Source organism: Molothrus aeneus, chromosome 1 (genome assembly GCF_037042795.1).
Source record: "Molothrus aeneus isolate 106 chromosome 1, BPBGC_Maene_1.0, whole genome shotgun sequence".
Taxonomy (NCBI): Eukaryota; Metazoa; Chordata; class Aves; order Passeriformes; family Icteridae; genus Molothrus; species Molothrus aeneus.
In genome coordinates, this window is record NC_089646.1 from 64,645,900 (window position 1) to 64,672,708 (window position 26,809).

The 26,809-nt window shown below is 40.4% G+C and overlaps 1 protein-coding gene across 1 annotated transcript in view; it reads left to right on the forward strand.

Moving 5' to 3' along the window:
* The first annotated feature begins 1,109 nt into the window (after positions 1-1,109).
* The window catches only part of CAP2 (cyclase associated actin cytoskeleton regulatory protein 2), a 68,725-nt gene continuing 43,025 nt past the window's right edge, over positions 1,110-26,809 (forward strand). Inside the window, exons 1-3 of the mRNA XM_066558240.1 lie at positions 1,110-1,370; positions 13,219-13,343; positions 16,938-17,038. Coding sequence (XP_066414337.1) covers positions 13,220-13,343; positions 16,938-17,038 — 225 coding nt within the window. The 5' untranslated portion in view covers positions 1,110-1,370; position 13,219. The remainder of the gene's footprint in view (positions 1,371-13,218; positions 13,344-16,937; positions 17,039-26,809) is intronic.

The following is a 26,809-nucleotide window of genomic DNA, read 5'->3' on the forward strand; positions in this document are numbered from 1 at the left end:
TGCCAGTGATTTTTTTTGCAATTTCCAATGCCAATTACATTGTCTACATTACTGAGTTTGGATCCCAGACAGATCCTTGCAGTCTGCTCGCTTTTGCTTAACAACGACTTTAGGCATGTGAGGTCTGTGAGCTGCTATTAACCATGGCATTCTTGTTAAAATATTACTTTCCTCAGCCCACATTTAACTGCTGCACAATTAAAACAAATCCTTGTGTTCTATGTTTTATAGTGGTGCTGTCAGACCATCACAAATGAAACATAAATTCTTCTAAAATAAGTTATATATATATGAGAAAAAAATGCGCTACTGTTTTTCACATAACCACATGGTTGACTTGAAAAATATATTGACTTGAAAAATATATGTGGTCTTTTTTATAATTACCATCTAATGATTTTTTTTTTTTTCCATTCAGAGCATACTGTTTCTCTAGAGGCTGTGAATTCATGGTCTTCTCCCAAGACTTCTGTGCAGAAAAGCCAATTCATTTGCTATGAGCACGTGAAGCAGATTTCAGGTGAAGGTCCCTTTGGACCATGTGGTGACAAGCACTGCACAATTGCAGAACACTCACGCTTCCATTTGGCACAGGGTACGGACTGGTGCTAAGCCCGGTGAGCCTGACAAATGAGGCCTAAGCACCAGGGTTTGCCCACTGAAGTCCTGATTTCATGGCCACACTGAATGAAGGCAGCAGCCCCACCATGGGCCCAGCTAAGCTGTGGTCAGGCTGGCACACTTTAGTCCAGCCCAGAGCAGGCAATGAAGTGTCCAGGTGTACATGAGGATGTCCTCGACTTTCCCTGCCGTGTGAGGTGAGGGGTCTTCCCTTCCCACTGTGGACCAGACCAGTGTCTTGTGGGATGCTCACTTCCAACCCTCTCAAGCTGTGCCCGACGGGCAAAAGCAGGGCCACCATATCAGCGGCCATGGGTGCCCTCCACCCTGGGCTGCCTGCAGTGTCCCCTGCTCCTCCGTGATGCTCCACCACTGCCATTTCCCCGCAGATTCCCAGCCGCCGCCGTGAGACACCTCTCCCTCTCCCTCTCTCTCCATTTTCACACTCCACCCACTTTTTGCTTTCTTTCTCCATCTCTGCCACCGTCTCTCTCCCTCTCTGGACTTGTCTTTATTTGGCACTCCCGGAAGCCGCTGGGCATTGCTCTCCCTGCCTGCCCGGGCAGCTGATGTGACTGACTGACACCGGCTCCCGCTGAGGAGGAGGAGGAGAAGGAGGAGGAAGAGGAGTAGGAGGAGGAAGGAGAGCAGCGGCGAGGCGAGGGAGGGGGGGAGCGAGTGACCGGCCGCGGATTTTCATTGCAGAGAGGAGGGGGGAAAAAAAAAGACTACGCGGGTCATCAAAACAGGTAACTCAAGAGCAGGCGGCGGCGGGAGGGGCGGGATGCCGGGAGCGGCCCGACCCCCCTGGCCCCGGGCAGGCGCGGCCAGGGCCGCGGGTGCGCTCCCGCCGGTAGCGGCGGCAGGAGCGGCCTCAGCGGACATCTTGGGGAGGGGGGAAAGTGATGTGGGGGAGACTCCGGGCTCGGCCGGGGGTGGAAGGGCGGCAGAGTTATTCCTTGGGCGGGCAGTGCTCTGGAGGTATCTGGGTCAGGGACCCGCGCTGCCCCTCGACCTCCCTCCTGTCACCTGCGCCGGCCTGCGCACGGAAAACCTCCCCCTCCCTGCCTCCCTCCCTTCCCCCGGGTGCTGAGTGGGAAGGGAGCAATCTGGGCTGGCAGAGGGGAGACCCGAGCGAAATACCACGGCATGCGAGGGATCCTCTTTGGGGCCGAAGCTGGACCTCCTCCGCCGAGCCCCCCGTCAGCGCCGGGAGCGACTCCGAGGGTGCTTTCTGCTGCGGCCCAGCCCCCGCCCCGGGACCCGGCAGCCGGCGGGTTATTAAAAATGCCCTCGGCTTGTTTGTGCAGACCTGGCTGTCAAGCGGTGCCGGTCCTGAACTCTCTTAATCAGTGTAAGATGATCTAATTCTGAGGCAGGTGGCTATAGTGCCGCTGGGTGTTGGGGCGCCGAGCCCTTGGATCCCCTCGCCCTTGGAGCCCTTGGAGCCGGAGGTGTGCGTGTGGTGGAGGTGGCAGAAGAGCCTGCAGGTTTAGCCCAGAAGAAAGGGTTAAATAGCATCTTAGGGTGAGCGACCTAAAGGCGTAATATATACCTTTACATAAAAATATATAAAGGATACTTCGAATACAGGTAGCTTTCAGAGGGAGCGAGAGGAAGGCAGAAGTGAAGCCGATACTGCATTTTGCAGTATCTTGACATCAGGAGCACTCCTCCAGAGACGCAGCCAGCACAAAGCCGAGAAGAACTTGTTGTGACCTCACCCAAAAATGTGCAATCTGTCCTTTGCTTTGGGGATTGCTGTAGATTTGTATCTTGGCATTACAGCATCAACACTGAAAATTTTTATCAAGTAGAATTCAGATTTTGTAATGTGTAGGGGCAGTCTTAAAAAACAAAGACCATCTGGTGAAGAAAGCTTTTTTAATATACCCTACCTAATTGTTTTCTGAGTGATGGAAAATTTCAGAAAAAAACCCCTTCATAGTGGCCAGTCCATTTGGAAGTAGATGGAAGGGATCTGTTTAGCAGGGGATCTGAGTGGGATAAACCTGCAGATTTTATAAATTTGTTTCTAAGCCAGGCAAAAGTGGCAGTGGTTTATGGACTACCACGTTTCATTGTTTTGTGAAATTGTAATGAGAAGATTCATCCTACTTCAGAAATGTAACTGGAAAAGTAATTTAGAATAGTAACATGGTAGATGGAATGAGTTGGAACTCAATACACTACTCTCAAATACGGCCTTTTAAGACATTACTGTGATACCCTAATTTTTGTGCAAATTTTATCCTAGCATTTCCTTTTAATTGCTTATTATGCAAATGATAGTAAACTTTTTTCTGGTTTCATGTATTTTCAGTACCAGGATTTCATAACACTGGCTCTATTTTGAGCAAGTTTGCACAAGAACAAAGGCAGTCTACCTTCTGTAACAAAGCCAGGCACATAAAACAATATGGTCTTTTTGGTCTTGAGCTTAACAAAAATGCAAGTCTTCTGAATACTCCTATGATTCCTTTGTGTCTTTCCTTTGTGTCTTTCCCCTTGAATGCTGCTCAGATGTGGAAGGTGGACAGGCAGAACTCCAAACTTAATGAATAAAATATGTTTTCTCAATTAAATAAAAATGAAGAGGATGTGCATTATTTACTATAATGGTAGAACCAACCTCTGACATGTTTTCATTATTCTTTGTCAGCTGTGGCTCTCACTTCAACGGAGAAAAGTGCTTCTTATTATATCTTAAGGAGCAAGGGTACTAAGATTACATGTATTAAATTCCCTCCCATCATTAGATATTCTGATCCCACTGTATCATTTTTATTAACCATGCAAAATACATTGGGCACCCTAAGTTAAAAAAAAAAAAAGTCATTAAAATCCACCCAGGTCCAAAATTCTTGGTAATCTGAATTAGCAGGTACTGGAAAAATAGAGTGAATAAGGAGGACTGGAAACCAGGCAACTTGTATTCAACTCTCAGGCTCAATGTTGACTTGCAACATCACCTGAACAAAGTCAGATAATCTATGCTTTAATCTGTGGCCTATCAGTGGCAATAAAGTTGCAGTTGGTTTGAACTCTAGGGAGAGAAATGATGAACTGCCAAATATGTTAAAGAATATTCTTAGTGGTTCTGCACGAGTTCTAACATCACGTGCATCAGCAGCAAACTCAGTAGCTGCAGCTGCTGCCTACTGGAACATCTGACTACATGAAAGAGAACATTCTGTGCTTATTGGGGCAGAACCAAAGAAACACCTATGATAGATAAGGCATACATTTTTTGCAGTTATTCTTCTGCTTTATTATGAACTGGTTAAAGGATTTTGCTTGATAAAGTACCCCTGATATATAAAAATAATTTTAATTCCTTTTTCTAAAACTTCAAGTGCATCTTTTGCAGTAGAGGGGACAAATGGGAACTTGTCATTTTCATGTGGTAGAGTCCACTCCAGTTGCTTACATAATACTTCAAACTCTAAAGATTAAGCTCTTCTTCAGAATATCACTGCTAACAACTATACCAGAATAGCAACACCTTTACTCAGCACTGTATGCTGAAGTGACAAAAGCATGTGTGAGCAGAGCTGCATCTCTGGCAATGATTATGCTGATTCAGATGCTTCATCAAGAGTAGGGAGTGTGGAGCTTCTTAAGTCTCTGTGACCTCTGTCACCATTTAGCAAGACTTTATGGCACAGACACCACTACAGTGTATACACATACTGCCTACTGCTGTGTTAATTTCACCTGTGTACTTAAGGTATTCTGAGTACCAGTTTCAGGGACTTTTTGTTATTTAAAAAGTCCCATTGAGACTACTTTCCTGAGTATATGCTAATGGCAATTGCTTTGTCTGACCCACAATTTTTCAGGGAACGGCAAGCAAAATAGGTTGCTTGTAGAATTCCAAATACCAGTTGTATGCTGGGAATTAAAGCCTTAATGCTTTTGTGGGCTATATAAAAAAATGAAACAGGAAAATGCTCAATTACATCATTAAATAGTGGCACATTTTTCCAAGAAGATCTGCTCAGATCCTAAGCTTTAAGCTATGTTTTGTATTAGTTTAAATATTTAATTAATTGCTCTTTGGAAGGAATGCAAAGAATCATTTACATTTCTGTGCGTAATCTGTCATTGTCTAGAAACAGCAGACTAATTCACCTAGCAGCTCTGGGTCCTCTAAAGCAACAGCCTTCCTCAAAAAGGCTGACTTTTACAAGCCTCTAGAATAGGTCCAGTTTGATTTCTCTGTGTTTAGCAAGACCTCACACTGAAATACAGGAAGGATAAACAGTTAAATGTCTAAGATCTTGTATGTGAGCAGGTTGTATGGATTACCATTAAAGCTTAGGGCCTCTTAAGTAGTAACCAGGTTATATCTGGAAATAAAGGTCTGTTTTAGTAGCAGCTGGCCCATTTCATCCTGAATCAGAAGCAAAGGCACAAATTGCAATGCCAGCAGTACTGCAAAATCAGTGGGATGAGTTTTAGAATGGGAGATGCATGAAGACCTTAAGTTTTTGTGACCAATAAAGATCCCAATTGAGCTACAGAGCAGAGAGAGGACTCATATGGCAAAAAGTTTGCTTAAGCCCCGTTGGCTGCTGCTATGCTGGAGGAAGAGCCACTGGCTACAGGCTGAGTAGAGCAGCCATGATGAACCTGAGACCATCAGACACAGATTGCAGCAGGGTGTTCTGGTAAGAACAGGAACACTTGCAAACTTGGCTCAAATCAAGCCCAACTATTCAGGCTTCAACATAATATGGATATGCATGAGAAGTAGGGTGTGGAAGCTTTGTGAAAGGCCACCAGCACAGCAAACAAAACTTTTACAAACCTTGGTACTGAATAACTCTAGTCTTTTCTTCAGAAGTAATTTCACAGTTTCTGTTTTTAGAGCTTGCAATAACTTTCACTTAGTTTTAACTTCCTCCTTTGTTTTTTTCCTTTCACTTCCTGGAAGTACTGAAACATTTGTACTTTGTGGAATTTACCCTTTCAGAGAGTTCAAATTCAATTTGTTTGGAACCATAGCATAAAGATCTTACTGTTCAGTTATTATGAACTGCACTGAAGCACTTGAATAAAATCAATGCATACAGTATTTTCTCAGTTCAGCGAGGCAGTCTGCTTACATACGGTAATTGGACTTGTGACAGGTAATTAAATGGCTTGTAAGGCCTTTAGGATGCTTGATTACATGAAGAGCACAACACTAATATATAGTAAATGAGGTGGCTAAGAACACTGCATTTCTGTTGATTGCACAGATACTAAAACTTGTACACTTCATTTGAGGGAGAGAAGAAAATAAAACCAAGACAAAAGACCATGAGCAGTGGTGACATGAAAAGTGAGCATAAAAGAAATAAGAGAATGTACTTAGAAACTGGGTTGCCTTGGTTATTTTAAGTCAATCATGCTTACACAAACTGTCAAGCAGTCTTGACTGCTTCAGTATATCATTAAATAATGAACTCGCTCTTTGTGATCACAAAATTCATGACAGTGAAAATTATTCGGCAAGGGATAGAAGCTCTTCACAGAACTTCCCAATAATTAGGAAGTGAATTGATACTCCAGGAGATACTAAGCACATACATGAACACATGCCATATTTTAAAGAATTCATATTAAATTATCAGAGGCCTACTTGCAGTCCATGTTGTTATTATTACATTGACTTGCAGACATACAGCTTGATGTGTGCAGTTACTCACCCATATTATGGGACTAAACTGGGATGTAATAAGAAATCTAAAATGCATCAACAGTCTTAGAGGTATTTGTCAAAACAGAGATTGTTTTATGATGCAAATTTTACAATTTTTCTGAACAGTGGGATGAATAAAGGGTTCTATTCTTTTTCAACATGGTTTTGTAGACAGCAGCCTGATCACTAGGAGAGGGAGAGAAGCAGAGGAGAAGCCAGAATGCAAACAGAAAATAATGCTTTGTGGTACCAACAGCATAAGGCCAGACAAAGGAAAACACTTGGGTTAAATGGGAGATTCAACGTGAACCTGCTTTTACTTCTTCTATGCAAATGGTTTTTTGCTTATAAAAAGTAGCCCTTTAAAAACACAGAGATTATGCCAAAGAAAGAAGTCCACACACAAGATAGTTGATGTAGCACACTCTTATGCACAGCCATAAGGGACTCATTTATAGCATAGCAGTGGCTTTAACACACACAGTGAGCTACAGACAGAAATATTTTATGATGAGTATGCTAGAGTCAGCCAAGACTTCAGATCAACTTAATAGTGAAAATGGCACATTCATCCACAAAAAGCAGAAGTCATACAGACATTTTTGTCTTTTTGCTATTTCAGGTATAACTGTCCATCTTAACAAAAAAAAAGTCAAAATTCTATTACTGTTTGATATACAAAACTAAATATTTTAACTAGGTTTAAAAATTAAATAATTCTCTATACTTCAGAATTAATTGCTCCCCAATGAGCTTGTAGTAGATTTAGGGGCAAAACAATAAAAAAGGCTCTGATTTGAAACTCAAATCATTCTTCTCACACAGGACCTTACTGAGAGGTCTTCTGGTTTAATCCAAATTGACATCAATTTGAGAAGACTCTGTTTACATTCCTCCCCTACAGCTAATGGAAAACAAAATACAAACCATACAAGGTAATGGTCTACCAACACATTGGTCTACCAACACATACTTTCTTCTCACCACTGTTCCCTTTGCATTCTCTGCCCAGAATCTTTTGTGATAGCAACCCAAAGAATGTCAAGTGCTCCTTCTTACCACCCAGCCAGTACTGAGCTGCTTCCAAGCTCTATCTGGGAATGAGGAACTCCAGAGACCCCAAGCCAGTGGGGTTCTGAACAAAGGAATTTGGGTCTCATGGCAAAGTTGGCAAAGAGACTGCTTACTCAAAACAGCTTGGATTTGTAGGTGTTCGAATGATGATGTAGGAAAAAGAGCCATTTCAGACCCAGGCTGTCTGTGTTTGTGTCAGAAATGAAGTGCTGTAAGATGCTTTTGTAATTTGAGGGGATAGTCAGGAATGCATTTCTCCTCCCTTGATGTATGTTGACATAAATTGTACAGAGGAACTCTCAGAGGACACGGTGCTTTAGATCTATAAAATGTTCCTGACTCGCTCTCTGATAGTACCAGCTGGCAATCTGGGGAGTTGTGTATTTTATTTAATAACTTGGTAGCAATTTATTAAAAGATTAAGAGAGAAAGCACATGTGCAAGGTGCTGTACTTCCAGCGACAGTGTGATTTTCCACTTCCAAGGCAGTGCAGCAATGGTGAATACAATTAAAATGCACATTGCTGCCTATATTCTGGTTTAGGCGTCTGCCCTTTTTTGGCATAGAGAAGAAATCCAAATCTGACATGTAGGATATCAGATGATGTGCATGAGTGAGACCTGGCATCAATTTTCAGATGCTAGATGAATTTGGAAGAACTGGTACTGAGTGGGGGCAGGGGAGGAAAACAAATAAATTAACAGGTAATTTCTTTTCCTTTCAAATTAGTAGAATGCTAGGAAGTAAAAAAACTGTGGAACTTTGTACTCTATCTCTTGCTGATGTTTGTGAGAATCATTTCATACTTTACAAGGTAGCACCATTCCTTTGTTCAAAACTCCATTTTTACATGTCTGGTATGTCATCATATGTTTTTTTTTTCCCCTTTATGCTACTGTACTGCTTTTCCCTGTGCATTCATTACAACTTGTTTCTTCTTGAGGATGGAGCAATATTGTCCTCTGTTGTAAGTCACATACAGTAGTAACAGGAATAGTATGTGTGTGTTTTGACTTACAGTTTGCTGTTTGGGATCAGTATGTCAGGAAATTCTAGTCTACAGCCAAGTTTTTTTCCCCTGATAATAGATAAATGGTGCTTTGAAACAGCTGGGGAGGAAAGCAGTGATCTCCCAAGGCCTATCTATAAGAAGAAATCCACTCTTTGAGTTTCAGCATGCTTTCTTCTACCTGGTTTTGGCTTTACTTCTTTTGTGGAAGAAATGACAGATGGTAGTACTACCACATGCCTTTAGCACTCCCAAAAAAGATACCACTAACAGTAAACAGGGCAGAGCTGTGGATCTTCTGTCTTGATTTTGTGCCCAAGAGACGGTTAACGATGTTGTGTTTAAATGATTGTCGGTAGATGTGTGTTAACACCTTCCGTGACTCTTAGGTGACCTTACTTTCAGTGAAGGACAGCGTTCTTCACCAGGAGAACAACTGGTTGAGGATTACATGGGAGTTAAAGCATTGTTATTTTAACTCTTCATAGGTGGTCAGCATCAGCTCTGGGAAAAGGTACATGGTTAACCCTGATAATCTCTTCAATTCTTTAATTAAAATCTTGACAGGTGAGATAGAGAGTCTGTCTTGAAGTAAAAACATGTTTTATGAGACTGGAAGCATGCCACAGACATATTTACATCCCTTTTCTTTAATGTGCAGAGATTTAATTTGACACTGTAAGTAGACCAGTCTTATTATTTATTTATAATAAAAGCTCTGATGCTGTATCATGGCAGATAGTATCTTCACAGAGTCAAGCTTTGCCATTTGTATTCTGATTCCTTTTGAGCTGTGGCTTTGTGGTGTCTCTGACCAGGCAATGTGCAGTGTGGAATAAGTAATCAGATAAACAGCTGAATATAGGCCCAGAAAATGCTGAAGCGTGTCATAATGTGAGCCAAATATGTAAATCTCAATGTATAGGCAAAGATATCAGTGTTTAGATGGAGAATGGATGAAGAGAGTTTTCATGCTGTTGTTCAGTGGATGTTTAGAACAGTAACTTTAATTCCTGTGTTGTTTGTAAGGTAGATAACACTGTGTCATTTAATGGTAAAGAGAGGTGTAAATGTAAGATTTGACTATGTACAACTGATTGCTCTTTTAGTGTTATGGACAGTAATCACAAAAATGTTTTTGCACTTTATTCATACATGACAGGCATAACTGTGTGTAATCTTATATGCATGTACATATATGTATAGAAATAGATGGAAATAACATGTACTCATGTAAATCTACAGATATAAAGGTAGACAGTGTAAAGATGACGATTATTGAGTGTAATATTCTGTATAAAAAGAAGAGAAACCTGACATCCCTAATATTAGGGTAAAAACAGTTTCTACTTCTGTTTAAGGACTCTGACAATATATTATTCTATGATTGCTGGTGATGCCTGCTTTTGGAAGAACATTTAGTTCTCCAGTTAATGGGACTAGAATAAAACAGTGGAGAATATAGTGAGTAAAAGACTATGTGGTAGCAGGAAGGTGTTGCATAAAAAGATCCTTCAGGTTTTTGAGCTGGGTTATTCCCCTGAACTTCGGACACCATAATGTGTATTTTTACTCCCTTACATTGACCTTACTGAAGGTCATTTATTGGGTAATACATTAGAAGTCTGCTCATTTGTGAGACTCCTCAGACCTCCTGGTGTGTGCACTCAAATCATTGAGTTTGTAATCAAGCAATCGGATTCTTTCCCAGGCAAAATCAGGCTGAAGAGGCCAAAAAGTAACAGGTCTTCCATAGAAGTTTCTGCATAATTTTTGTGGCATTTGATGACATCATTAAGGAAAATTTTAAGGCAAATGAAAAAAACGCAACTTACCAGACTGTATCTTTACATAAAAAATAGGTACTATACTAAAAATATATTTTAAAATACTGATGAAATTAGTTGACTGTATGCTATGTTATATATTAGTATGCTGTGTTACACCATCCAGACTTTAGCGTGGTTGAAAACAGGAGTTTTAAAATAGACGGCATTTTAGGCTTTTATGTAGTAGGGTAAAATGTGAAAAGTATGTACTCATAATATTTTTTAGGATTAACAGTGCTTTGTTTTAAGAAAAGTTTTAATATTCTCATAAAAGTTTGAATATTTCAGAAGCTTCCCTGATCCATTCATCTAATTCCTGCCAAGATATTTGTAACCTTACAAAAATTTAAGGTGTGTTTTTTTAAAGCGAATTGATTTTTCAAACAGAATCAATTTGTGCATTTTGCAGTATAAAGAAAGTATTTGCCAGTGGGTCAAGAGAAGTGATCCCACCCCTCTGCTCTTCACCTGACTGAACTCTTAGGTCAGGTCAAGAATACAAGCAGTTTTCATGGATAACTCACCTGGCATGGTGTGTTGTCTCCTGTTCTGAGAAAGCAGCCCTGGTTCTGCAATACTGTGCTCTGGATAAATACAGATTCACCTAAATGGACTCATTACATGACTAATGAGTCCTGGTGAGGTCACACCTGGAGTGCTGTGTCCAGTTCTGGGCTCCTCAGCACAAGGGAGACATGGAGCTCCTGGAGCAGGTCCAGTGGACAGATGCAAAGCTGACCAATCAAGTGGAGCATCTCTTTCATGGAAAGAGTGGAAAGGGTGAGGGAGCTGGGCCTGTTCAGCCTCAGGAGGCAGCTGAGAGGGGACCTCATCAATGTCTATCAGTATCTGAAGGGAGGGTGCCCAGAGGGCAGATCCAGGCTCTTCTCAGTGGTTCCCAGCAATAGCACAAGAGGCAGTGGGCAGCAGCTGATGCCCAGATGTTCCACCTGAATATGAGGAAGAACTTTACTGTGCAGGTGACCAAGCACTGGAACTGGTTGCCCAAAGGGGTTGTGGAATCTCCTTCACTGGTGATATTCAGGAACTGTCTGGATGCAATCCTGTGCCATGTGCTCTGGGATGACTGTTTAAGTGGGAAGGTTGTACCAGATGACCCCTCTGAGGTCCCTTCCAACCTGACCCATTCTGTGATAAGACAAGAGAGCCCCTCTGAATTTTTACACTGTTCATGTGCATGCTGTTTAATGTCATCCTCTTTGTGGGTTTGATTTTTTTATTTAATATAAATAGGAAAACCCCATAAATTCGAAACAAAACTTTCTCACAAGAATGATTCTTTCAAGGGCTTAATGCTGTAAAATCTTCTGCCTCACTTTTAGGTCAAACACAAACCTCATTACATTTATAGAGTAAAGTCTGAAAGTCCCACCCTGTTTGAAAGGCAGCATGACTCAGAGCACAAGAGCTTTGCACGTGTTTCCACAGTCCTAGTAGCTAATTTCCTCTAATTTCCTCTCATGTTTAAATTTTTAGTAGAAAAATATTACTATATTTTACTAATAAGAATTAGTAGTACTTGTTTGTAAATGAAAACATTTGTTTCCATGGTACGTTACTTATTAATTATAACATTTAGGCACTCAGCACTGGCTGTGGAGACACTGAAGCAGCAATGTTTAGTTTGTTTGCTGAGTGTTTCATAGTGGTGCATTTTATTGGAATCTGCTATTAGGCTTTAATATCTCTGTAATACTAGCAGGCTGTTCTTTAGGAACTAATACATTTACACTTTTGTTCCATGTCTGCCTAACCATTCTAGTCTCCGAGCCATAGAGGAATCAATGTCTTGTGGAAGAACTCCACAGGATGATGGCCCCAGAGAGCCTCTGACTCCCTGCTTGCCCCAGCTGGGGATGTGCATTCCCATGTTGCTCCTGCTTTTGCACATCCCGGTGCTGGGCAGGGGATGCAGCCTGGTGTGGGGGCTGGGCTGGAAGTGGCCACAGGGAGCATGATAATCAAGAGCCATCATCACCACATGCACCCCTTGCCAAATGTCACTTACCAGCATCAAACACTCACAACCTTCAGTGGGGAACGTGTACATTAAACTCGCTCTGTTAAATGATAGGGGATTTAAACATAGCTTTGCCTTTGCTTATGTAACTCTTTCTCACTCTGTATGGTATACAGCACTTTTTTCCCAAGAGATTGGCCAATATTCAAAAATGTCAATGCCTACACTGCCTCACATGTAAGAGAGCAGATAATCACATTGTGAAGAAAGAAGGCAATGTGTGAGTTGTTAAAAATGTAACCTAATTTCTGTTTAATCTTAAACCAAAAGCACTGCAGCAGTACTGCACAAGCAGGCCTCTGGATTTTTTTTCCTATCCAAATGTTAATCTGCATTTGATTTTAAAAGCTTGGGAAACACTGGTTCATATCGGGTGCTTCTGTAAGAAAAAAAGTGATGGTAAAGCATATAAGAAAAATAAACAGGAGACCTTCTTGGATTTTTGTGTAGTCTTCAGTCAAGTGGCTGGGTCCTACTAGAAAGTATAAAAGATGGAGGCAAATTTCAGAATTAACCTTTTCAAAAATCAGAGAGTATTAATTGGGTCTGTATGTTAGTCTCTGTAAATGCTGACTCAAATCATTGTAGGCATAAGATTTTACTAGTTACTTCTATGACTATTCCGGTCATCTCAATATTTGGTTGGGAGCATATATTTGCATTTTGTCATAAGCTGTTCATGTGCAGACTATTAAAAGCTACACTAGCAGTGGTTGGAACCTGCTACTTAGAAGGAAGAGCCGGAGTTGAGTGCTGATCCCTGCTGACAAAGAAGCAACTTACCCTTTGTCAGCTGCTTCACTGCAAATGCTTATGTGCCAGAAAGACAGTGCTTAAAAAATGAGAGTTTTACCATAAAAGAAAAAGCCACAAGATGAACAGAACTGCAGCATGAAGCAAGGACTTTACTGAGAGGGGTCTAACACTGTTTCTATCCGTAACGATTTTTTTCAGAATGGCAGAGACTCATGGCTTGATGGAGAGATTGGAGAAAGCAGTGACTCGACTTGAATCATTGTTTTCAGATTCACACAGATCTGGTGGAATGGAGTGTGATGGCATCAATGGAGTCAATGGAAGTAAGTATGTTGTTTTGAAGTACCATCTCTCTGTCATTAAAAAATTGCAAATAATGTATATGTTTGTCTTCTAAGAGGGAATACGATCCCACCTCCTACAAATTCTGTATCAAAAAAAAGTAATATTTTTAAAAATTTATTTAGAAGTGCCATGTGACAAGCTTAGCAGCATGCACAACTCTAAACTAATATGGCCTAGAAAATGAATGATTTTACTGTTTCTTAAATATACTGTTCATGTCTCAAGCTTTATTACTCTTTCCATGTAAAGTGGAATAACCCAGTTCAAATACCTGAAGGATCTTTTATTGTAAATAACTCCCCAGGTGAAAATATCTGCTTGAGCCCAATCAGCAGAATAAATGAGACATCCCCTAAATGTGCAGCATAAATATTCCTGTAGAAGTCACTAATATAAACCCTGTTGATTTGCCAGCTCTCTCTGAATTTCATGGTGCAGACCCACTTAATTTGTTTAACATCCTTAATCAAACATGAGTTTGTTTGGAAGCATTTGCTCACTAAAGACTGCTATAAATCCATGGCCATACATTCTTATCTCTTGAGCTCTCTGTTCTCAAGTGGCTCTCCAAAGCACTACAGTGGAGAATATACTAAAAAAGCTTGTTCTTTGTCTACTCATATCATATCATTGAATCATACTTTTTCATGCCTTAATTTTGTGGTTCTTGAAGTTATAGGCTAAGTAACTTTACATATGTGGTACTTCTAAATATGATGGAATCAAAATGCTCTTTTCTTTCTCCAAGACTTTTTTCCATCCAGAACCCCAACATGCATCTCATTATTAGCTTCATGTTCTTTGCTTTCTGTATTGCTTGCCCTTTCTTGCATTTTTCAGAGAAGAGCACATCTCAGCATGGACTCAGCTGCTGTACAGGAGCTGCAGGACACATCTAAAGTTGCAGGCATCTTCCTTTACTGACACAGCAACAAGTGAAGTGTGTGAGATGCTGTGTTGTCCCCTGTGCCAGCTGACACATGTGAGGGATGTTCCCTGCACCATTGTGTGCAATGGGCCTGCACACTGGCAGCTGCTGTGGCGCAGCTGACTGAGAGCAGTGTGTTTCTGTGGCAGGAAAGGAGCATCTTCCAGCAGGCTTCCATGGCAGATGAGTTAGCCAGGCACAGAAAGCTTCACTAAAAAACAGTGCTTGCAGTCCAGAGAGAACCTAGGCAGCTAGCAAACTGTAGCAAAGTCAGGGAGAAATATCCATATACAAACTGACAAATAAATCAATCACCACTAGGAATTGTGCAATTTTCAAAAGAATTTAGTCATGTAATGAGGCCATTCAGGTGAATCTGTATTTATCCAGAGCACAGTATTGCAGAACCAGGGCTACTTTCAGAACAGGAGATAACTCACCATGCCAAGTACTTCCATGAAAACTGCTTGTATTCTTGACCTGACCTAAGAGCTCAGTTAGGTGAAGAGATTCACCCCCCACAGGGAACCAGAGCCTGAACACCCCTGCAGATCCCTAGAAGAAACCAACTGAGAAGCCTTGTTGAAGTGTGATTATAAAATACACCCACTGGGAGACTGCAGTAAGAAGCTGAGATGAGCAACACCATGGGGTGCTTGCCAGGCTGCATGATGTCTCCAGGCAGAGCTGTCTCACACAGGGACTCAGGAATTAGCTTTTGCTGGTGCAGTTGGGAAAGTCTTCAGTTTGTGTGGCTGGTACCGCCTACAGTGCCCCAAACATCACTCTGTGTGCCTGTGTCACTGTGCCTCTGCAGAGGTTCACATTGCCACAGACACTGCAAAGGAAACAGTCTTACAGGTATCTTGTTTCTTTTTCTCCTTCAAAACTGTCACTCAGGCCAGAGTGTGACCTTTTTAAAATCTCCAGTTGAAATGGAGATATATTTCTTCAACCATGACCTCTATCCCCTAAAAGACCATTCCATAATTAGAATTAATAAAAAAATAACCTTGTCTTTTCAATTAGTACATTTTCAGAAACAGGATGGGAGATCTGTACCTTTACTGTTTTCCTAAAGGGCATTACAGCAGCAGAAGTGCAAATAAATCATTCTGTTGCTCTGCATGGCCCACAGCAAATTCTAGTAAGTGCTTTTGGGAGTGAGCTGCATTGAATAGTAAAAAATAGCATAGTTGCTTTCTAGTTCTGCATAGGAGAATTTGTGAACTGTTATGTAAAACTCTGCTCTAAAAGGAAAATGTTACAATGAATCTCTTGGAAGCATGCACAGATTTTGAAAAAGAACATAAATGGGCTTTGGAAAGCATCTCCCCAGCTAAAACCTTTTGTGCATTGGGTCAGTTGAGGGGTTTACACACAAACACTTAATATGGAAGAAAGCCCAGAAATTCCTCAGAATTATAGGTGAATGGCATCAAGAGAACAAAAGGAGCCTTGAAATCCCACCTAGCTGACTAACTACATTTTCTTTTTCACACAGGCCACTGCAAACTCCAGTTGCCAGAGCCTGTCTTTTATTCTGTCATGGAGCCAGATGACTCTTGTGGAATAAAGAGGGCTTTCATAACTATGAATTTGGACACAATTGTTATATAGTGCCAAAAGGTTAAAGCAAATTCTCTGGGGAAAGCTTGGTACTCCTTCAGAGCAATCCTCAGGCTTTATTAATGAGGGAGAGAGGCAGGGAAGAATTTTAACCTTGTTCTCTCAGATCCTGCATATGTCATAGATTCACATGTGTGTCATTGATGCTGGATCTGGCAAAGGTTCTGAGCATTGACAAGACACGATGGAGTAAAGAAAGGGTTGGAAAGCATCCAAGGAAAGATTATTTTTGCTATCTTAACAGGTACCACGTAGTGCTAGGTAGAAGCCACGTGCTTAAGAAACTGAGACTGATCTGCATTTTCTGATTGTTCACCTAATCAGGAAACTGCTCTGTGCACCATATAGAAAATAGCAGGTGACCAAGCACTGGAACTTTGTAATGTATAGTATATATAAAGTCAATAGGATATGTTGTCTGGAAGACTTGTTTGAGCTTTCTTTACCCAGTGACAGTTTCACAAGGTGAGACAACAAAATGAGGTGATTACAAAGCCATATATCACCGCATAAATCTACTGTCAACCCATTCCAAGGACTCTCTTCCTGGAAATGGGATTGGTTGCTATTAAAAGCCACCAAACATCACAGAGATCTTCAGGAATGGAGTAGTATAAAAAGAGTGGTTAAGTACAGTGCAGGTTCTTTTTAGGGGATGATATTTGGTTAAAGTACAATAGGGAATTTTTGTTAAGAGAATTACACTCCTCAGGTCCTTTGAAGGGCTGTTTGTTTTAGCACATGTTATTTTAAGACAAAAGAGGCTTCCCATTACATTATACACAGGAAATTTTCTTACAGGTTCCTATTCAAGTTCTACCAAGAGCAGGATTTTTTCCTCTTCTTTCTATCTAGGACGAAAATAATTTTACATCCTTTTTCACTGATTTCATAAACCAGAAATGAAGTTACTGCAATCTCCTCAGTTTCTATGTTACATCTCCTCCATCTGCTACACATCCTATGCATTATATACTTTATGAACCCATTATAACGGAATGTTCCTCTTCTACAGGCATAGCACCATATGTGGAAGCCTTTGATAGGCTGCTGAATGGAAGTGTTGCTGAGTTTCTCAGGTACAGCAAGATTCTTGAAGGTGATGTGAAGACACATGTAAGTATTTACTCAGATTTTCCCGTGATGATGGAAGTGTAAAAATCTTGGAATCTGTGTCATCAGCCTTGATTTCTGAGTAGAGGAGTATCTTAATAGCAAAACAAACTCTAAGTTATTAATTCTTGTAGTAGAGATAGCCTGGCATTACACACTGAGTACAGTTGGTTCGGGAATGGCACACGGTTGTGTGGATTCATAAGAAGAGATTGCTCGCTTTCTACAGCACCAAAGTTGAACATCATAAAATGCAAAATATATAAATATTCTCAGTCCCAAGCAATTTGAATAGTTCTGTTGGCTGCTGAGCTCTTTGCAGGGCAGGAACACAATTAAGAACACATGCCAACAAATTAGTAGCAAACAACAGGTGGGCCCAAGCAATGATAATTTCCTGTGGTTGTTTTCTAGGCATGTGTATCATCATTCCAGTTAATATAGAGATTTTGTTCTGGTTGTTCACTTTTTATTACTCACATCTCTTTCATTTGTAACAATGTAGCACACTAAAAATTCAGCCATTTATATGACCCTTTGTTAAAAATATAAGTTGCAGCAAGGAAGTACTATGGTATCATTTTCATGATGACAATACTTTCTAACCTTATGATCTTAACCTTGTGATCAGAACTTGTTTGTGTTGTTTTATTTTTTTAAGCTGGTCTTCCCTAAAATGGGTGGTGATGTAATTGACAAGGGATGGAGTCATTTTACCAACAGCTTACCAATATAAATTTGGGAGAAAAAATAACCAACAAAAAACCATCCCACACACAAGAGAACTGGAGTCAGTGCAAGCTGGATCTGAAGGAGTGTGATACTTTTGACTTTTCTAGTAGATCCATGCTATCAGGCTTTCCTCCGTGTGTACGGTTCCCAGTTGATTGCTGCTGCTGCTCTATGTAACAAACACTGTAGCCAGAAAAACATGCAGTCCTACAAGCTACTGAGATTCATGTTGCAGGGCCAACATAAATATTCCTATTTATATCTACTTACAGAGAAAGATGACTGGATTATTTTGTGATCTGTGTTTTTTTCCTCTGGTGTTACATGTTCTGGTTTGTAGGACAGAGTGTCTGACCTAGTTAGGCCTAGAAAACAGGAGGGAATAAGAAGACCAGGCAATCCTAGATGATCTTTGTTTTTCTAAGGAAATGCTGCACTCCCTTTTTATTTGAAAAAGACCAGACTATACTATAAGCTACAATATATGTACTTTGTTCTTCAGAGAAACTAGGGGAATATAAATAAATGGGGGTCGGAGGGTTGGAGGAAGAATTATGGACCTAACTGAACAGAGGATTGCTCCCTGGAAAGGATTGATTCTAACTTGGTTTTTACATTCATTAGACATCATTATTTTGCAGTTGATTTCTCAACAGTTTAGATCTGAGTGATACAAAATTGGTCTTCCTACCAATACTAAGCAGGGAAAGGGATTGCATTAAACATTCTAAATTGCTAAACCCTTTTTAATATACACTATCTGTAAATGTTTAAATCATTAAATCAGTAAGTGTATTAATTTATGCATTTGTCACTATTTCTTACTCATAATTGAGTCCATATAAAAGATTATTAATAATTTGTCAGCCAAGTCTGTGGACAGTCCCTAGCATATTGTTGATGATAGTGTAATGCAAGCTGTGATATGGAGTATTTGTTAGTGCTGGGAGCTTAGACATTGCATTAGCTTTCTTTACATAAAGAAACCGGTGATTCTGATTGCAGCCTACTAAATATTCTGAAATCATAGATTCTGCATTTACAACGTGGAGCAGACTGTGGTTGCCTTATGCTCATGCTTATCACTGAAGCAACATCTGCGCTTTACCTTAACAAGTGGAACAAGGAGTATTTTTCTTCTGGGTGTCTTATAGACCATGTGTCCTCAGCATTATACTTGCAGCTGCTGTCTCTTTCACATAATGAGCTGAAGGGAAGGTTGTATTTTATTTCAAAAAACACCTGTTGCCTTGAAAAACCTCACATACCTGACGGACCAGAATGGTAATATGAGAGAAAGAGAGACTTCATATTATGTTAAAGAAATGAGGGATTTAACATGATGTGTTTTGTGCTGATGGCTGCAACGGTTGTGTGGTTTGTGTGCCTGGCAAAAGGAAGAATTCAGACACAACTGGTATCTGTTGGGGAGCCTTGTTCCTATTTTTTCAGCATGCTGTACTCTAAAAAGTCTGCTGAAAGAGAACAAAACAAGCAAACCACAAAAAATAACTAATAGCTAGCTTCTGGCTCTCTTAAACACAGCAGTACAGTGGGCTTTATAAAGATTCGTTTATCAGAGTCCTGCTTAGGCTCTTGAGAGCAAGATATTTCTCATTCAAATTACAGTACATATAGTGGTGAATGTCTGAGGTCAACTGCACTGAAGAAATAAACCACTTTTTAAAAGACAGGGAGAGTGGTTACATACTCTATTTTAAATAAATAGCCCTAAACAGCTAAGATAAGATCTTTCCCCTATTCTGTCACTATGGAATAAAGATCTGGTGATTTATATGGATATTTCTATGAAATGCAAAGTCCCCTATAGGCACAGGTTTTATGAAAACACTTTCTGCTGTCCATGTCACAACTAGAGCATGTGAAGTCTGTAAAAGAGGGAAAGTCTGGACTGCTACCAACCAGCTGTCTTTGGCCTGACATACCAGTGTCTTGGAGGCTGTCACCAACCATTACAGGCTGTAACAGCCCTGAAGCTGACTCACCATATATGCCAACACCAAAAACTGTCCTTCTGTCAGAATGAGGGAAATTCAAAATCAGTATGAAACAGATTGTGACTCTACAACATAGGCCATGAAACCAGCACTGCAGAAAATGTGTTAAGGATGACAAAGAGCTGCTTCTGGAAGACATAGTGTACCTTTAGATTGTGTCCCAGAGAGGAAGCTGGGTTCAAGCAGGTTTGATGGGCTCTTCGCATTGGCAGAGCAAAGAAAGCAAGACTTCAGAAGGCCAAGAAGCAGGTTTTAGTAATGTGTTTATTATGAATTTCTTCACATTATTTTTGTTTATGTGCTATCTCAAGTGGTGGAATACTTTGGCCTGAATTTGAGTAATGTACCAGATGAGACATCATGATAGGAAGAGAATGTACTGGTTCTACAAGAGAAGGATAGATAACCTCACATTTCCATATTTTAGTATTTTATGTGGTACAGAGCAGAGCATAATTGCAGCCTTCTGTCAAACACATAAGCTAATACTTGCCTTTTAAAAAGTGTTTATTTGTAAAAATCTTTTAACCTCCCAACCCCACCAGTTGAAAGAACAGATTGTCTGTGTGATTCATTTATGTTCCCTCTTCTCTCATCCAAGCCTATTTATCTTGGAATGGAAAACTATAAAAATATGGATGCCTTTTCCCTCCCTTCTTCCATCAACTTCCAGCTGCTGAAATGCAGAGCTCAAAGCAAAAGCTCAAAGAGCTTGGAGCATTCAGAAATTAAGTGGTAGGTGGTTCAGTTGCTCCTTATTGGAAGAGGGTTTGGACGCAATCCATTAAATGTATGACTACCTGAACAAGGTTAGCACCGAGAAGTAATTCGCAGCACATTATCCAATCTGCAAGAGTTCTCTGTGTGCATGCACTTGTTTCTTATCACGGTGAGCAGAGAAAGCAATGTGCACCCCCACAAATGTCGTATGCACGTACCCAGAGAATTTCTTTATCTGTTACATGAAAGCAGTGACATTCTTCTCTTCTTCTCAGTAAAGTCCACGTAAATAGAGAGCTGAAAGCAGGAGATATGTTTTATGAGATATATATGCACTTTGCAGAGTGCCACCCTGGTTTGGACTGTCAGTGAAGTTAAAAAATCCTACCTTCCTGGTTTATTTCAAAAGAGTAGTTATGACACATGAAATAGCTGCATGTTGTCTTTTCATGTGAGAGATGCTGTAGAAGGAGTCAATGATGTTCATAGCCCTGAACTTTGAGTAGGATGTACTGCTGTCTGCGCTACACCAAAAAAACCCCACTTTTGCACTTTATCTTAGCTTATCTAAATGCAGACTATCAACCCCATTATTTGACTGATTCCTCATTCACAAGGCAATTTGCTTACAGGGCAACAGAATGCACAAGTGTACTCTCGTGTTCATCTTTTGTGCTCAGAGGCTGTGTGGTTTTAGGCATTGTGTTGAAAGTTGAATTAGAGCTCAGAGAAGAGGATGATGTCAACATGCCCAAAGAGAAGCTTGCTGTCAGGCTGCCTTTGCATTTCTGTGAGAGGTATTTTCTGCTACATGGAATAAACACCAAACCAAGGTGCTAGTGCAGGACTGGGGAAAATTGAATGCATAAAAAAATATAATAAAAATATAGATATTTTTGACAGCATACAAAGTGCACTCAACTGAGAGAAAGAGTCTTAGAGCGTAGAAAATGGTAGTGCTGTCCACCAAAAGGGAAAATAAAATCAAATCATCAGCCTTGGAATTCTGTCAGAGTTAAACTTGATTTTGTAACGCTAACTCAGCTGTGTTTCTCACCCTGTATATGTACTACAAGGTACTTCATAACATGAGCAAAAAAGAATGGTCACTTTAATAGGAGAAGAAAGATGGAAATGCAACATATACAATCTAGCCAAGAGGCTATTTTAGAGGTTAGTTTAGAAAAAACCTGACATTTCTAGAAGTTTTACAACTTTTGATTTCTCTGCTCTAAAGGACAACTTCCCATATGGCCTAGGGACTGAGTCTGGCTTTCAAAACAAGCAGGATTTTTTCAGGCAGGTGCAGTGGTGTGCAAACATGCTTGTACCTGTTGGACTGTAAGAAACCTGTTTGGGAATAAAGATGGCTCCTGAGCAAGAAGGACCTGTCCATTCCAAGTCTAGAACACCACCTCCTGAAAAAGTGCATGTTTTTCCAATAATTTTGATGGGAACTGGATCAGGCTGTTGGTTTCTTGACACTGACATTGCAGTAAATACCACTTGTTTTTCTTATTATTTAAAAAGGCAAGGAAGAGATAAAAGTCAAACAAGTATTGAAAAATCAATGCCATAGTGGCCAGTACTGGGCTTTGAGTTGTGTATTGCTGGCACGAGAAACATGCACCTGTAAATCTGGGGGGGATAGGGGTGGGAATATAGAATGAGAACATTCCATATGGCATTTAGTCAGAAACATAAGAAATCAGAAACACTCAAGGCTATCAAGAGTTATTCATAACCTGTTTTCATGGGGGTTCTTTGCATATGGAGGTGTTCCTGACTTAATCCATAAGCATTGATTTCAAAGTATAGCGCAGTTGATCAGGGAGCATAACAGACCATTTTGACCAAGGTCTAAAACTATTGCCCACTAAAAAGGATATTATGTGTATATGGTTGCTCAGTGCAATGGGATTTTCTGATCTCCCAAGGATGCTAGAAAAAGATATCAGAATGACTTGAGTGGGAAACTTTATATGCAGTGTGAAAACAAAGAAAAATTCATCATGTTTGCCCAAGAAAATGTTAGATAAGTCACTCTTACGAAAAAAATCTGATCATGAAGGGTTCTTTATTGACCAGATGAATTCAGAATAATATTCAGTGTTCAGATGAGTTATAAGGTCCATGTTTTACCAATCAATTTACTTAATCAATGGAGCAATTAATCAAGGCATGCATTGCATTTCTGGCCATTTGAAGTCAAAGTCAGAACTGATCATATGCTTTAGGTCATGCTAATTTTGCTATCCCTATACAATTTTTCATTGAAGCCCTTTAAGAGAATATTTGAGTTAACTGGCAGGAAACCAGTTTTTCTTGGTGGTTTTCCAAGAGAAGCAGTGTAAAGACTAGAAGCATAAGAGTTCCACAAGTTGAAAACCACTGCGTCAGCTTAACCAAAAATCATAAGGTGATAAAATTGCATCGCTAAAAGAGCGAGCTAAATCACAGATGGCTTTAGAGTTTGAACCACCTACACTCAGAGCCACAAATACAGTGTGATAGTGTCTCCACGAGCCCATTGCAAAGCCATTTCCTAGGACACGTGCTAGTGTAAAGTCAGGAGAAAACTTATCAGGGAGGATTGAATATATGGAGTTGGCACAGAGCCAGGGTCCATGAGGAAGCCTTGGTAATGACTTTTCTCTCTGTTTCAAAGCAGTCCAGGATCAAGAGAGCATATAGGTGACAGCCATCTCAGGCACTCAGCTTCACAACTGCTGTAAGGTGTGTGGTTCTCACAGCAGTAATTTCTGGTGAACCACTGCCAAGTTACACTTTCTCGATCCATCAGAAAAACAAAGACAGCATCCTTGCTATTATCATCAGCATGAACCTCTTGGGACTGAAAATTCTTTTTACTGGTGCTCATAGTTCTTATATCTCTGGTGAAGATTATGAGTTGGAGTGGTAATGTAATTCAAACCCATTTGCCTCAATCTGAGAAATACACATCCATGAATGCTTTTTTTCCCCTTTGTTTTTGTTTTGCAACACATGCTTGAATGATGTCATTTGTTGCTACAGGCTATAAGTCTTTTATTAATTTTCAGTCTCATTCTTTCTGAAGAGCACGTGTACACTCTTTTCACTCATCTGCCTCCCCATCCCTGACCTGCTTTTATTTTGCTAGTTGGTTGCAACTGTTTTGAGTGTATAGAAATGCTGGGCATGGAAACTGAGAAGGCTGTTCATTGTCGTCAGCAAAAAACCAAACAATGAGCTCAGAATCTGGCTCTTCAGTTAGTTTCTAGTAAAAAGGAGTTCAGTGAATAATGAGAATTAAGCCACAAGGGAAACCAGTGTGCGGTTTGAATGTTGTTTTAAATAAGCTGGGAGTGCTGTCAGGAATGATGAGGGTATAATGTGGCCACAAACGTGCATTGCCTCTTTTTATCCAGTATGAATTGCATGATCAATATGGTCACATTTCTGAATGTTGAAGAGTCCATTAGGATAGATTAAACCGTGTCACTGTCACTGCTAACTTCTTTTAGTCTACTGACACCCATAAATGGAACTATGTATTTCCACAATTAATCTGCACTGCAAAGCAGTTTAAGTATTGGTGCAGAGTTTTATAAGTTTAATTATGTGTTTTATCCCAGAGACACAGTAAAAAGATTCATTAAGCATCTTTATGTAGAACTTTGAGGCTGAAATATTTCTTTCTTGTTGCTTTAATACATGTTCTGTTTTTTAAAACACTTTAGTTCAGATCTGCTTTTTAATCACATCCTTGCATTTCAGAGAGGCTGAGGCTCCCTCTCCAAGTACATGAAGGCTTTTGTTATTTAGCACCTCTGAAAAGGAAAATATTGTTCAGGTGGGAAGAAATACTAAAATATTATTATAGATGTCTGAGCTTTAAGTTGTTAACTGACTTCCATGTTAGCAAATTTTGGTTGGGCACCTGGGATTCTTTCAAGGTGATGAAAGTGGAAGTGAATTTACAAGGGGACAAGGTCTGGCACCTTCAGCCTTTGAGTTGCTTTCAGAGAGCTCGGTGGGACTACTTGCAGAGTGAGGTGGCAATGTCACCAGTTGTCTTGAAGTGCATGAGAGGCAGAACATACAAAAAAGTCTTTTCTATATAAGAACCTATTTGTCCAAGCTTTCTCTCTAAAGGTAGTACAATTTCTTAGAAATCAGTGGGTCTCCAGTCTTTATCAGACAACTTGTCAGACAAAGTCAAGAAACCAGTTCTTCACAACGGTGCTCAGTGATAACTGCTAGAAGAATATTTCTGAAGTAAAACCTCAAGAAGTGCTGTAATCTTTTTAATTTACAGAAACATCTGAACTTCCTAGAACTTGTATTTGTTAAATCAGGGACACATCTAAGGCCTGTGAAATTTTAAAGTCTTTTCTGAAATTCCCTTAGTATGGATTTGGACCTTCACTGAGAAGGGCTTCTGGCAGAACAGCTGGTGATAGAGAGTGGGGGCACTCAGTAGCAGCCTCAGGGGCAAAGCAGCCCAGCAGAGAAATAACCAGAGTGCCTGCAACCAGCACAGCAAAAGTGTGTTTGTGCACATCACAATGAGACCTGCAGGCCCCGAGATCTCTGTGGTTCTCTGATGTGCTGGCTTACTACATGTGCTCCAGGGAGGAAATGTAGGTTTGCTTTTCCTCAGGGAAATGAGGTCTTTCCACAAATAGTTCCTCAATACTAGCAACCAGGTCCTCCAAAGAACTCTGAGCTCAAATGTTCATGGGAAAGAAAAAAGGCACCTGAATTTAAAAAACTGTTGATCTTGGTAATAACAAAGTTTAGACTTCATTACTTCAGTGCATTGTATGCAGTTTTTGTTTATTTAAAGAAGTAATGCACTTTTTCAGAGATACATAATGTAGCTGCAGGTAACAGGAGAAAATGGAGGCTTCAAAGGGCTGTGAAATGTTAATGTACCCCGCTTTCTGTTCCTCAGTCAAATCATGAACTGAGCTGGTTTCCCTTTGCCATCACTCTTGGAGAAACCTGCGTGGTTTTTGTAGACTAGTCAGGATGAGGAGCTGTAAGAGCTCTCAGGAAGATTGTGGCCAATTTCCTCCCTGTGCAGGTTGGGGTGCTTTCTGTCTACTCTCCCTAATACAGTTACCAAAAAAAAAAAAAAAAAAAAAAAAGTCACGGCATAATCTTTGACATGTGATCATGTGATACAAAGAATATTCATGTAATGTTTTCACTTAAATGTATTCCCCCTGGAAAAGCCTTTCATCTCAGGAGTCCTGGGTTATTTAACAAAATGGAGGCAGGTCAAATCCTGCTTATCACTGATTGCTGTTACTCATACTCTAATGCTCATAAAATACAGTATTGACAGTCTTTGGTTATTAGAAGGTCCAGCCAAAAATGGTGGCCTGGTATTTTAGTGATGAAGAGAAGCCATTTGTTCTTATGGTGGTTTTATGCTTGTTTTTAAAATGTTTGGCTCTTTTTATCTGTTGTTTGTTTCTATGGTGATCGCTAATGACATATTACAGAGGCAGAAAGTCACAGCACAAATCCCTCAGAGCTGACAAACAATTTTGTGGCTGTGTCTGGTCTATAGATAAGTACCAGGGACAAGGCGCTTACATCTAGATCAGGTGCTGAAATGTGACAATAGCACCCTTTACTTCTACTGATGTGGAGGCCTCTAAACGTGGATCCATGGCTGTGTGCTGTGCAGTGAGGTGGCAGGAAATCTCCATGAGGTGACTCGGCCCTTTGCAGAAGTCTGTGATGGAAATGGCAAACTTGAATTCTCGAACATTTTCAAAACTGCTCAGAAAAGAAAGCTGGTGTAAAACCACCAACAATCTTACACCTAAGGAATTGCAGCTGGGCCAGTTATCAAAGATTAGGAACAGGCCTGACTTTAACAGGCCACAGCTGTAACCCATGAGAAGAAGAGTGCTATACAAGAGTGGGGTGGCTCGTTAAGAAGAGAACTGGAGTCAGTTGGCTGCTTTATGAAGAAGAAAGAGTCAGTGCTCTGAGGAGCTGCCTGTGAGAAACACTAAGAAGGTGTGAAACTTTTGTGATAAGGAGACAACAGTATGGAATCCCTGCAATAAGATGGCGATGTTTTTCTGTGCTGAATCTTCTGGAATCTCTAACTATGAGTATGTTACATCTGTTTTTGGAACTTCTGTGTAAAAGTTGAAATGAACAGAGGTCAAGAGACTTATATATTTTTGGCTGTTGTCAAAGAGAGTAATGAAGAATTTGTGAATCTGGAAGGAAAAAAAGCAGTCTGAGCTTTAGGAAATCATCAGCTAGTCAATAGCTTTGGTCTGGCCTTGCTCTT